General features: G+C 33.2%; 1 protein-coding gene across 5 annotated transcripts in view; it reads left to right on the plus strand.

The window, feature by feature from the left end:
* CSRNP3 (cysteine and serine rich nuclear protein 3) overlaps window positions 1-13826 on the plus strand; it is a 162921-nt gene that overhangs the window by 92232 nt on the left and 56863 nt on the right. For all 5 annotated transcript variants that reach the window (XM_039855331.1, XM_039855332.1, XM_039855333.1 and 2 more), the window contains one exon: window positions 1620-1790. In XM_039855331.1, the coding sequence (XP_039711265.1) occupies window positions 1620-1790 (171 nt within the window). The remainder of the gene's footprint in view (window positions 1-1619; window positions 1791-13826) is intronic.

Below are 13826 nucleotides of genomic sequence, written 5' to 3' on the forward strand. Positions count from 1 at the left end.
ATTGTGCTAGACATTACACCAAGGATGGCCAAGGAAGAAATTTTGACTAGGAATGGAGTGCTGGGTTATGTGACTCAGGGCTGGTGTGTGAACATACCCAAGAAATGTGAAGTCCAGGGAGAAGCTGCTGGAGAGCAGACTAAAATTAGACAAATCTCCGATTTGAGATGTGCATCAAGATCACCTGGAGGGCTCCTTGAAGCACAGAGTTCTAGGCCCTACTCCTTGGGAGTTTCTGATTCAGAGGATCTGGAGTGAGGCCTGAGAATTTGCTTTTCTAACAGTTTCCCTCCCAGATGATACTGAGGCTGCTAATCCAAGTAACCCGCTTCAAAAACTACTGACTTAGACCTTGGAGATCTGGTCCAGCTGAGGGGCTCTGGGGAGGATGCTTGCTCTGTGATCTGTGAAGAGAAGAGGTGATATCAGAGATTTCTGAAGGCAGTACCTAGATAATGTAATTATCATTATCAGAATGGACATCACAATAAGTTTAAGGGTCTTGCTTGCTCCTGATCAACAGGACTAATAGCTACACTCTGACAGTAAAAAAGGAGAGAATGGCTTCAAGAACTCAAATGAGAGTTCAAATGAACTGAAAAGTGAGATGGAAGATGGAATGCATGGAATCGACTTAGTAATACTTTCAGCTAAGTTAACCTAATTTAGCAGTGTAAAACCATGTACATATACCTAAGCTAATTGAGATTAAATATATATATATGGTATGTGTATATATATATATGATATATATACACACACATATATACACCATATATATATAATGTGTGTGTGTGTGTGTGTGTGTGTGTATATATATAAAAAATATGTGTGTGTGTGTGTATGGTATTCCTGAAAATATCCTTACACTGCATGGAAAGTTTATGCTCTTTGCTGATTGTACATATGTCAAGGAAAATGGGGAAGGTGGAGAACCCACGAAGAAGGGGAAGCCCATTTATCTTAAAGAAAGGATTTAGGAGAAACCATTCCCACTCCCCACCCATCATCCTTCCCACTCAGTTAGTGCTCCCTTCCAGGTGAATAGCCTTAGGAAGTTTCGGAAATAGTGGCAACAGCTTCAGCAACCGGGTATCATGGGGATACAATTCACCTTATTGCAATATTGAAATGGAAACTACCTAAAATTTAGAACTGATTTCATATGCTTCGCTGTGCTCAGCTAATTAGGTTTCTTGCATTTTAAAACTTGACTATGAAGTTTTTGCATACTTAAGTGATTCTTCTAGATGCATTTTATATAAGGCAGTAATCATTTAGGACTTAGGGGGATACTGGTATTTATTTTTGTTACAGAATTTCGTGGACTCAGGTGGATTTTCTCAATTTGCCAACAAAAAGGAATTACATTACAAAGAGGCATTACATTAAAATGAACTGTTTCAAAAAAATTGATACATTTTGATAACCAAATGGTCAATGCTCATATTTAATTTAATTTTTGTTAATTTGTTTTCTTAAGAAAACCTGCTAAGTGATTCTTTGAAGGAAAGCTCAGCTCATGTATAAAAAGCCACATAAAAATGACTCTGGAGACCTTGGCTACGCATCCAGCGGTCAAATATTTCAATGCTTCATTGCTCCTGTTCCTGTTACAGGTACATGTGACAGCGCTGCAGCTATGAGTGGAATTTTAAAGAGGAAGTTTGAAGAAGTTGACGGCTCCTCACCCTGCTCTTCTGTGCGGGAATCAGATGATGAAGTTTCCAGCAGTGAAAGTGCTGACAGTGGGGACAGTGTCAATCCATCCACTTCTAATCATTTTCCCCGTGAGTACAGAAACCATACTTGAAACTGATTGTCTAGTTCTACAGTGAAAATAATTCTATCATCTTGGTCATTTTTAAACCTTCATTACTAGTAACATATATATTTACAATTGATCTTTAAAAAAATCATGATTAAGTAAAATGAGATACGTTGAGGTATCAGTGGATTCCTTTATTTAAATAGCTTTTGGTGGTGGATTATTTGGTTGTATTAAGCAACTAATTCAATGAAAAAGTGACATTTTTATTATTATTTTTTGAACAAAGCATCCTATTCTGGGAGTAGATGGGAAAAGACAAGTACAGGCGCAAAATAATTTATCTTTTCATAGCTGAAATGTATTTGGGAGTCAAAGGTCTAGGTTAGGATGAGAAAGAGCTTAGCCAGCCATGCATTAAGAGATGAAAAGCAGCAAAACTCTTCCAAGTGTGTAAGTGCATGCAGTTCATCCCGTTTTTTCCCCCTCATCCACAAGAATAATATTCGAAGCCTGCAAAGAAGAAAAAATAAATGGTTTCTCTTTAATTCCTTTTTCTGCCACTGTAACATCATCTCTTCTTGTCAAGCAAGGTATAGTGAGGTTTGAAGGAATGATGAGAAAAATTAAGGTAATACATTCTAGAAGCTAAAGGAAACTTGCTAGTAATAGCTAAATAATCTTCTTGAATTTATGTTTCCAACAGGAAGATTTTAATATATCATTATATCATGACAGAAAATTAGTCTGTTTCTTTTATTTTTCAATTATGTCACTGATTATATTAATATATAATTATACAATATAGAATTTATTTGGGGAATGTGATAACCCAGAAAACCAAAAGAATTAACCATATTTTTAAGAGATAATAAGGAACTCATTAAGGCTATTGAACTTGAAACAAATATACTAAAATCAATAGCATTCCTGTAAGTAAGCAAAACTAATAGAAAATATAATGAAAGGGCAATTATAGCTATTATAGCAGAAAAAATATCATAAAATATTTAGGGACAAAGTTATTATGTGATGTAGGTGATCTACAAATACATATCATGATATATATCATGATACATGTATCATGATAATATGAAATGAGCTCGTGTTTTTGATTAAAAAGAAGAAATATCTTTATCAATTTTGTCTTAATAGTAATAATGCTAATAACAGTGATATCATCTAACAGGGTTTTATGAAGATTAACAGAGCAAGTGAGATAATACACAAGAAAGAACTTTATAAAAAGTCAAATATGAAGCACATGTTATATTAAAAATTATGATCTTAGCTAACATTTATTGGATACATATAACACTCCAATAGCTTTATATACATTATCCTTATTCTTTTTTTTTTTTTTAAACATTATCCCTATTCTTTACAGCAATCCTGGAAGTGTACCACTCCCTCCAATTTACAAAGAAAATAATTGAGTCTCAGAGAGGTTAAGCATCTTTCCCCAGATCTCACAGGAGTTGAGAGTCTGGAGATATATATATATATCTATATAGATATATAGAGATATATAGGTATATTTATAAATGTATATTTATAAATATATAGATATAGCTTTATATTCATAAATATATAGATATACCTATATATTTATCTATATCTATAAATATTTATAAATATATCTATATGTCTTTATATATATTTTTTTACAGTTTAGTTATCAGTGTCATCCAAAAACGAAAGTTTGAGTCACTAGGAAGAGATGTAGAAGCTTGTACTGCTGAGGGCTAGATGTGCATTCACTTGAAAGTCAAGAATATCTGAGGGTGAATTAAAATAAAGGGCAGGGGAGGATTATTCTCAGCATACCACTCAGCCTTCTTCATTATGTCCAGTCGGGCACTGATAGTTGTCTTGGGTTGTTATTAGTAGAGCCTATCTTCAGCCCCGCACTTGACAAGGCTAACTTTTGCCATACAAAAGCACTGGCCTTTGCTGTGCTATCGATAGATAGATAGATAGATAGATAGATAGATAGATAGATAGATAGATAGATAGATATCCCTCTCCATAGTCTTCAACTTTTCCATTATCTCCATCTGCCCCTTAATTATGTAATATTGGACATACTTTAAAATAATATTCATTGTGAGTTATAAAAGAATGCTTGCATTAGTGAAGACACAGGTTATATTTCTGGATATAACGATATAATAAAACTATTAAGGCTTTTCACATTAATTTATAAATTTAAGAGTTTAATCTTAATAAAATTCTCAACTGGATTTTCTGAAAAGGTGATAGAATGATAAAAATCTATTTGGAAAAATATGCTAATGAGAATAAAGGGATATTTTTAAAAAGAAGCCTAAATGTTGAAAAGCCATTCCAGATATCAGATCATAGAAGAAACTTACATAATTCAACTTTTTTCGTATTGGCTAGATCTAGGAAAGTATAAGATATCTCAAAATACTATATATAAGAATGTGTATATATATATATATATATATGTATGTATATATATATATATATATATATATATATATATAAACAATAGAATATTATAGAACAATGGGAAACGGAAGGAGTATTTAATAAATAGTTGTGGTATTAGAGTTTGCAAAGTAAGTAATTTAGATACACATCTCAGAGCATATGCCAAAAACCTTCCAGATGGATTAAATAGATAAATATTTTTTAAAAAATCAAATCATGGGGGAAGTTGCATATTTGTCAGACATTTGGTAGGATCATTAAATGAGCTTTGAAGCAACAGAAAAAAGTCACATTGCAGTATACTTTAATATAAAAATATTAAACTTATCTACAGAACAAAAAAACTTACCACAAAGCCCAAAGTAAAACAACCTATAGAGGATAGGTTGCTGAGAATGTGGTACAGGGTTATTTTCTAGATAGAGTATAAAAAACACGTATACATTTTTTAGATAAATACTAAGACACAACCTCAAGAATAATCCACATTATGGAAAATATGATTAGCAAATATTTTAAGTATTTAACAACAATGGTAATAACAATGCAGATTAAAACAATGCTCATGAAATTTCATTAGTATAAAATCATGGAAATTTCATCTCCATGAAATTAGTGCTCCTCTCTCTAAAAAGAATGCTAATATCTAAGTGATGGTGAAAATCACAGTACAAATCATAGATACATACATTGCTCTTGATGGTAGTGAATTTTACAAAGCACTCTAGAAATATAAGAACCATAAAGGTTCTTATCTGAAGCGGGAAACAGCAGAAACAAGGGAAAAAAACGCATAAATGAAAATGCTGGTGCTTGATAGTAGCACCAAAAAACAGGTTCGGGGTGGGGAAGAAGAAGGTTACATGTCTAAGAGTGAGGAAATGATCCGCAAATTTATGGTAACTTATACAGTCAATTTTCATGAAAATTATGAAGACTTTATGGCAATGTGTAAATGCTTATGAGATAATGTTAAGAAAAGCAGAACATAAAGTTTTACCTATAATGTTAGGGAAAGTCTATGTATGCATAGGACAAGGAATGGTAAGATGCCCTACAAACTGAAAGCTATTTGATTTGTTGAGGTATTAGAATGACGGATGAATTTTCATATTAATCTTTATTTCTGTTAATATTTTAGGTATCCCACAACAACTAAGTTTTAAATTTTAACTAAAATAACTTTAGTTTAGATTGCGTGTATGTATACAAACAGCAAATTGAAATGGCATGATCAGCTAAATCATGCAGTGCGTTAGCTAACTCATAAAGACTTTTTCGAGTTATGTCCAACAGATATTATTTGTCCTATTGAATAAAATAGACATGTTTCATGATGTACAAGAAGTTATTGAAATGTTTTAGCTCATTTGTTATCAGTGGTAGTTGGCAATGGTTAGTTTACTAAATTGCTGATTTAACTTTGTATTGAATGAAATCTGGCAGATTCATGATTTTTAAGGATAATTATATGATTGAGTTAATAAAAAGTGCTCTTTTTATTTAACAGTCTGCTTAGTTCACCATATTCATATTATGGAGAGGAAGGAAAAGTGTGAGAGGAAAAAACAAAGAATCAAAAGACAAAAATTCCACCTAGAATAATTACTAAATAAAAGATCTGAGTATGTTAACCAATGTGAGAGGTTAACTGGTTTCTTGTTTCTAGAAATGTATTTCAGATTATTTGCTAGTCTAAAAATTGATGCAAAAAATTTTAGGAAATGTTTTATTTATTTTTTCATCTAGGCTTAAAATATGTATTTTCTGCAGCGGTTTTATCTGCATGTGAATTTATGGACATAAACTTTTGGAAATAATATTGATAAATTTTATTTAATACATTTTTCTACTTTTCAAAATGAAAAAAAATCTTTTCTTAGAGTAAGGAAGAATTTTTGATAACTATCAAATTTGTGTAGCATTAGGAAATCAAATTTAATTTTATGTTAAAAATTTTAAAAATATGGTTATTTAAATCTCATGGAGCTCATTTTTCAAATTTAAAATATCTCATATATTTAGTGCTTTATAAGCACTAACATATTGCATAACATAACATTTTGTTATCATTACAAGTATAGGAATTAATAAGATTGTTTGGTACATGTCAGCAGCTGAGGTAATAGAATTCAATGCTATCCTAAGCTTTCTATAAAGATATTCAATAGATAGCACATCAAATTATGGTAATAAAAGTTTCAAAATATAAGTCAGTAAAGGCGTATGCCTTTTTCCTTGGACTTCTGAGTCTTGTTAGGTGACTAGCATACTTAATAGTGACCAACCAAGGTCATATCTCGTATTTCTCTTGAGATAGAAGCAGCTTGATTCTGTATTACTGAAGAACACTTTGTTCATCAATTCCCTGTGGCTCTACAGCCAATCTGCCGGTACCTGAGCGCTGTCAAAAGGAGAGCTACGGAGAAGCTAGAGAGGACTGATTTTTTTCTGTCCTCTCAAGGTTCTTGGCACTTCACATGAATAATAAAAAGCTGTGTGATGAAATATCCTCCCCAAAGGAAAGCATTATTTTTCCTGAAATAATGTTTCTACAAATAAATGTATAGTATTTAGGAAGTGAAAATATCAAGAGGTAAAAGGATAGATATTCTAAATTGCACATGGAAGCAGGTAGTGATGTCTTATATAGGGATAAGATTTTCTAATTTATGAAACAGTTTCGCATTCTTGAGTCCATTTGGTATCCAAAAATTGTTATGTATTAGGAACCATTGTTGTATCCATTTTATAAAAGAAGATATTAATATTCACATGAATTCATAATATAGCCAAGAGCTGAGATTATAACCTATGTTTTCCTTCCTCTCTCCCTCCTTTTCTTACTTCCCTCTCTTTTCCTCTGAATATGCAGGGCATAAAGATGCTCCATATTCACATTATGGAGCACCCAAGTCAGAGTCTTCCATCGATGTTATTTCCTTCTCACTGACTGCACATTTCATAATGGATTTGGAATAAGTAATCAATAGAAAACAGACTTTGACTGAAACATTACTATACTGGAAATATGACTGAAATATATCTATTCTCTACCAAGTGGTTAAGATGCCTTGAAGATTTTAATTCAACTTTGACATAGATATACTATGTTATATACAGGATAACATAGGCTCCATGCTAGGTGCTTTCAAACAGGTCAAATGATAGACTACAAGTAATAAATACAAATTGGAGATCATATTTACCCAGCATTATGGTATTAATTTGATAATTTACTATAGCAAAGACAAATGTAGCAATCTACCCCTGAATCGGTGATTTTTTTGAACAATAGAGGGGAGTGTCAGGCAGAAACTGAACACAGTTTTTATTTTTCAGAAAAAGTCTTTGAGTAGAACTACATGACACTCAAAAGCTCCATTCTACTCTGTGATAATATGATTCTAACAAGGATTCGGGTAGCATCTTAAGTTAGAGCTGAATCCAAGTGGGAAAAAATAAACACGGTCAAAGTAGCAAAGCTACTAACAAATTAAGAGGTTTCCAGATGCTCTACATACCCTTATGTTGGAAAAGAACCAATTAACCAGGCCTTGTCAGATCAGACCTAGAACCAGCTGCAGATCTGCTATACTAGGTCATGTATCTAAACACCACACATGGACCAGTTGAACTATTAAGTGTTCAGTTTAGTTCGCTGGAGATTAGGGAGTTAAGTAGTTGGAATAATTATGAGTGAAAGAAGATAGATATGAGCTAGTGGTCCTTTCAGAAAATATTCGTATGAATTTATTAGTAGCTTAGTAAAGCCCATGGACAAAGGAATTGTTTCGGATCATTTCATCTGAGAGCCCCAATGAATCAGAAAGTTAACCATTGCTGGCTACTTCTTTGACCTTACTTAGACCATCCTTCAGGCTAAAATGTTTTCTCTGCCTCACAATTTCTGTGAAGTTCTATACCTATTACAAGGTTTATATCAAATATTTCTCTATGAAAAATTTACCAAGTCTCTCATTCTACTCATCCTCTTTGTCATCTCCTAGTACTTCACCAACATTCAAAAACTTTGGCAATGATTTTTTATCTCCTTTTTATCTCAGTGTTCTCCATCAAATGATGTCAGTAGCCATATATATGATGGCTCATTGAACCATTAGTCTCATATTTCCTTGACTACCTCTATTTATTCCATTCATGATCTTTACCTCCACTTGACTTAGCAGCTTGTTTCCACAGCTTCATCCAGAATATTTTCATGAACTAGAACAGCTCTACAACTCCTCCAAAATATCAAATTTTATTATTCCAAACTCAGACCACACCTCTTTTCCTTCCACTTTCTACCCCACCCACCTACTTTTTTACCTCATCGTCTTGTTTTCCCCAGCATATCACCCACCTCTTGTCTTTATATATTTTTCCACCCTTCACCATTTGCTCTATTATTTCAGTTTTTTTTTTTTTTTTAATTTGAAGGCCAGGACCGTTGATCATTTTCGTCCAAAATCCTTCACTCCATATTCCCTTTTCATTCAAAATACCTGAAAACTTTAAGAAGTTTTGGAGAAAATGACAAAACTGTATTTTCAAACCCAGTTGCTCATTTTTGCCACATAACCATCCTACTAGGTGCCCACAGTCTATTCTCTCTTCCATTTTAAAGTACTGAGCGTTTATCAGACTCCTCAAGTCACTCTGGCTCCTACCTCATCCACAGCACATTTTCTTGCCTTCTCATCACCGTGAACCCTGCCATCAGATTTGTCCTTCTCTACATGTCCTTACCTTCTATCTTTAAGCAAGGCACTCAAAATGAGTTTTGAAGGAATCAGTGTAAGTTCATCAAAGGCAGGAACTAGGTCATTGTATCTGTAGCATCTAGTAAGCACTTAATAAATATTTGTATAAGAGGGTAAATGACTGGACACACTTATTAAGCACTTACTATTTGCCTTTTATTATACTAGTACTAGGAGCTGGAAATATAAAATTGAGATATGATCCACTTTCTGTAGAAACTCTCAGTCTAACAGCACTTTAGCATTTAACAATGTTTTACATTGTTATTTGCACATATACCTTATCTTTTTTAAAGATTTATGGAGCTTAAGCATGTGTTCTTCTCAGTACTTAGACTGGTGCTGGTTCCATTACTGTTAGCTACTTGTAAATAACATGTAACTATATAAAGTTGTCTTTTTTTTAGTACAACTAAACCATATAAGTGAAAAAATGCATTTATTGTAGGACTTCATAATGGCATGAATATTAGTGGAAATAAATACCAATTTACAAGCTAACTCTGTAATTTAGGATTGTGATATTTCAGGATTCTGATTTAGCGGTTATTATATCCGAATACATGTAGTGGTGAACTGTGTTTTAAATAGAGCCCTACTGTAATTATGTATTCCTAACATATACCTTTCAGGTTTCACTTGTTTATATATAGCTTTCCCAGGCACAAACATCACTGTTTAATTTGATGCTGTGCAACTATTTATGCATTAGCTGTATAGCACACTTGAGGGATTCCAAGTCATTTTCACCTTCACCATCCTTTGAATCAGCTAGGAAAAAGGCATCATCAAGTCAGATCACTAACATTAGATCAGTATAGTTCATTTAGTTGTCATTTGGTTTGGTTTAGGTTCAGGATCAGGACCTCAAATTTAGCCTTAATAAATGGGAACTTATTAGATTTAGCTCTTTATTTCAGCCTACTGAGATATTTTTTAAAAATTATTTTTGCCTTCTTACTTACTCTTTCTTCCACAGTCATGTGTTATATAAACATGTCTCAAGTCTCTCCACTTCTCTCCTTTTTTGTTGTGCCACCCAGTACATAATGTACATCTCTTTCCTGGACTGATGCAGGAGCCATTCATCTGTTCTCTCTGCTTCTTTTCTCCAGGGCCTCAGCCTCTTGTCCGTGCAGAAGTGTATCGTAACAAATCGCTTTCCTATTTAAATCCTTAAGTTGGTTTCAGTTGTACTCGAAACCATGGCCTCCCGAACTCCATACAGCCCTATACGATTAAGCCTCTTCTCTCCTACCTTCCCTCCATCTCCAAACTGCAGCCACACTGACCTTAACTCAATTCTTTAAATGTAACAAACCTTTCTTGCCCTAAGATCTTGCCTGGAACGGTCTTTTCTCATGACAATTAAGTATGGGCAGTAAGTGCATATTGTGGCTGGAGGTTTGAAATACGTTATAAGTTTTCACAAGTTTTATATACTTTCATTTGAAATGAAATCTCACTATCCCCATTCCATTATTTTCTTTCCCTTCATAGTACATACCACAATTTGCAACTATTTTATAGTATATTTGTTCATTTTTGTGAATCTAGTTCTTAATAGGGAATGGCAGAATATCCTTGTAGCATGTTAAAACTTCCAGGCCAAATTTGGTCATTAAGTAGAACTAATTTAATATATTCATTCAGAGCCTTCATCTTGTTCACAATGATAGTCAAGTGACATTGTCAAATGTTTTCCTTAAATCCTTTCACACAAATTCATTACCTACGTCCTAAAATGTAGAGAGCTGTATCTTCCTCAGTATTAGGCTCTAAGCTGTTACACAGTGACATTTAGAAAATCATCATTGGAAATTGCTTCTCGTGCTTATCAAATACAATATACAGTAAGTCCCATGTAACCTTTTTTTTTACTCCCTAAGGTGTTAAAATAGAATGTTGTTTCTTTAGTTGATTGTCAGCAAACTAGTTGCCTGTGTTTGGGAGCCATTGTGAAGGAATAACATGTAGGTTTGCTATGATTTTTCTTTCCCTAGTGCATCTGCTGAATTTGTGAGAATGAGACTTTAATACAAATTCCTTCAGTTTGTTATAATTGAAAAAGCCACAGTCAAGGAGCCAGAAAATTCTGTATCTAGTTTTAGTTCTGTTACAAATAGCTCTGATCGTGGTTAAATCCTTTAACTTGTTTCTTCATTTGGAAAATGTGAGAGTAGATTGATTTCCAAGATATTATAATTTGCATAAGATTCAGGTAATCTTTCTTCCCTCCAAATATAATATGCCTCTGATATAGTCCTTTTTTCTTAAGTTATTTATAGTATCATATTTGATGATGTCTTTGTGTTTTCAGTGTTCATGCTTGTGTACCATTAGAGTACCTGTATATAAATTCCAATAGAATATTCCATTTAGCGCTTTTAGCTTGTAGATTCAACAACGAAAACACAAAGAAAATCATGTGAATTATTTTAATTAATTTCATTTTGGGATGTGTTGATTAAACAGATAATGCACTCAAAGTATAGTACATAATAATTGTAAAAAAAGACAGTTTAATATGTAAGACAGTAAAAATAAGTAATGATTGGAGTAAGGAGTTGTGTATGTTGGTCTGTTGACAGTGAAATACTGGAGAAATAAATAAAACATTCATTTAACTAATGATTTTTAAAAATTATTTTCAAAGTTGTCTTTAGCTGAAATGTATAAGTGAGAAGAAGTGAGCACTCTGAAACATCTCATTACCACAAAGGAATATTCTAACTGAAAATTCCAAAGGAAAGTCACAAAAGAATGAAGAATTAGAAAGAATGACTTATCTGAAACAGTTTTAAAATGCAGTCATTTGATATTATGAAATATTTTTTATAAAACAAAATATCTGCATTTGTCTCATTTATGTGCTAATTGTATTTTAATAATTTGTGTGGTTAACCCTATTTGACAGCAGAATGTACAAGCATTTAGGGAATACATTTTAAGAGGCTTCTCTGTCCTAAAATATCTTCTGCCACATGATTGAAATTCCCACCATTAATGTAATCCCTTTGGGATGATTTCTTTGCGGTGACTATTAAATTCCACATGAAGGTGGCCTATCCAGTTCTCTCTAGTAAAAAATGTAATGGCTAGACTTAAATTGCCTAATTACTCAATTCTCATCAAAAATTGTCAACTCAGAGGCAAGTAATATCATATCTCTGATATTTTGGCTTCCTCATCTATAAAGACTGATAAAAAATAGTACCTACATTATAAGTTTGATGGTGGCTTAGAAGAATGAATACAGGCACAATGTTTTATATTTACTTAATAGTTAGTAAATGCCCCAAAAGTGTTAGCTCTGTTGGTGATGATGTTTCCAATGAGGGACAACACAATTTTTACTAATAGTTAATCTTGAAAACTACCTATATAGAGAGTAGGTCTGTTTTGGTAGAGTGGAAGAGAAGCATGGGAAAGCTCTAGATTAGGGATGCAAATTAAAATACCTTCAGATCAAGGCACTCATAACTGTGAGAAAGCTACCAGAGGCCGTGCTGAATCTAGAGTATACCTTCCCGGAAGGTTTTATATTTAATAGTAATAATAATAATAATCCTATCTAATTTAATGAAATTCTTCTTGAGTCTCTATTCAGTTTACCAAATACCTGTTTGCTACTCTTGGTCTAGATAGTGGAACATTATTCAGGGGACATTATGAAATTAAGTCACAATCACTATGCAAGTATACTCTCCATTCTTGCCGGAATTAGTCCTAAAAAATCATAAGGGTTAAGAATAATAATCATAGCAATAATAACTGGCATTTATTGATCTTTCATTAAACATTCAATGCTAGGGACTGCACTTAACATTTTATGCGCATTATCTTACTTAGCACAATCTATGAAGCATCTGATGCTGATGTTAAGTAGCTGCCCAGAATCACAAAGCTAATAAGCAGTGGGGCCAGCTTTTGATCTTGATGTCAGTCTGACTCTGAATCCTGTATTTTTATACTATCATGTAGTTTCCCATAATTATTGTTGAAAACAGTGTTATCAATCTTTCTCATTCTAACATCACTTTTCAGACTTCTGAAAACATCTTCTAACTGTTGGCATCCAATTCACAAAATATAGTAAAGTCTACTGCTAATTAATAAAAAGCACATAGATTGCATTTAAAACGAGAGAAGCTCAATAAATATTAAATGGGTTAGTTTCAAAGTGAAAATAAGCTGCGTTTGCTTACTAACTTTCATGCTTTCAGTTTTTTATATTGGCATCATAAACTTGTATTCAAATGAAATGGCTGATAGAACTTTTCCTCTTAGGTTTTTTTCTGAAGCTGAACCACTTAGTCTTTTTCTGAGTGATATTTTCTTTTCAGAGTCAAAGGAGCAGGGAAGAAGAGATGCCTGAGGAGGTAGGGCGGGGTGTTGTGGCACCTCTCAGGCAGGCCCACTTCCCCGCAGGAAGTGCTTCAGAGCTATAGAGAAAGCGGGTAGCTTGGCAGCTGCCTCCCCTATGATTGACCACATCAGGCTTTAAAAATATCTGTGGGCTCATTAGCATCAGCCATTTACAAAGCTCTCTTGCAGACCATCTTAATGGAAACATGTGAGAGCTTTTATGAGTGCACTCCAAGGTAAGATTTATGGGAAATAGTCACAGCAAGTGTTTGATGTCTTTCGGACTTATTCTGAACTCTAAATACCATTAGAACATCAACAAAGTGTGACTTTTATGTAAATACCGGGACAGAGAAATAAATGTCGACACAGGTATTTCTGGAAAATTTTCTATAACATTTATCAAGGACAGTTTACTAGAAGAAATGGATAGTAACTTGAAGCTTAAAAGTCAAACAGAAGGAGAG

Source organism: Pteropus medius, unplaced genomic scaffold (assembly GCF_902729225.1).
Source record: "Pteropus medius unplaced genomic scaffold, Ma_sr-lr_union100, whole genome shotgun sequence".
In the NCBI taxonomy this organism is placed as follows: Eukaryota; Metazoa; Chordata; class Mammalia; order Chiroptera; family Pteropodidae; genus Pteropus; species Pteropus medius.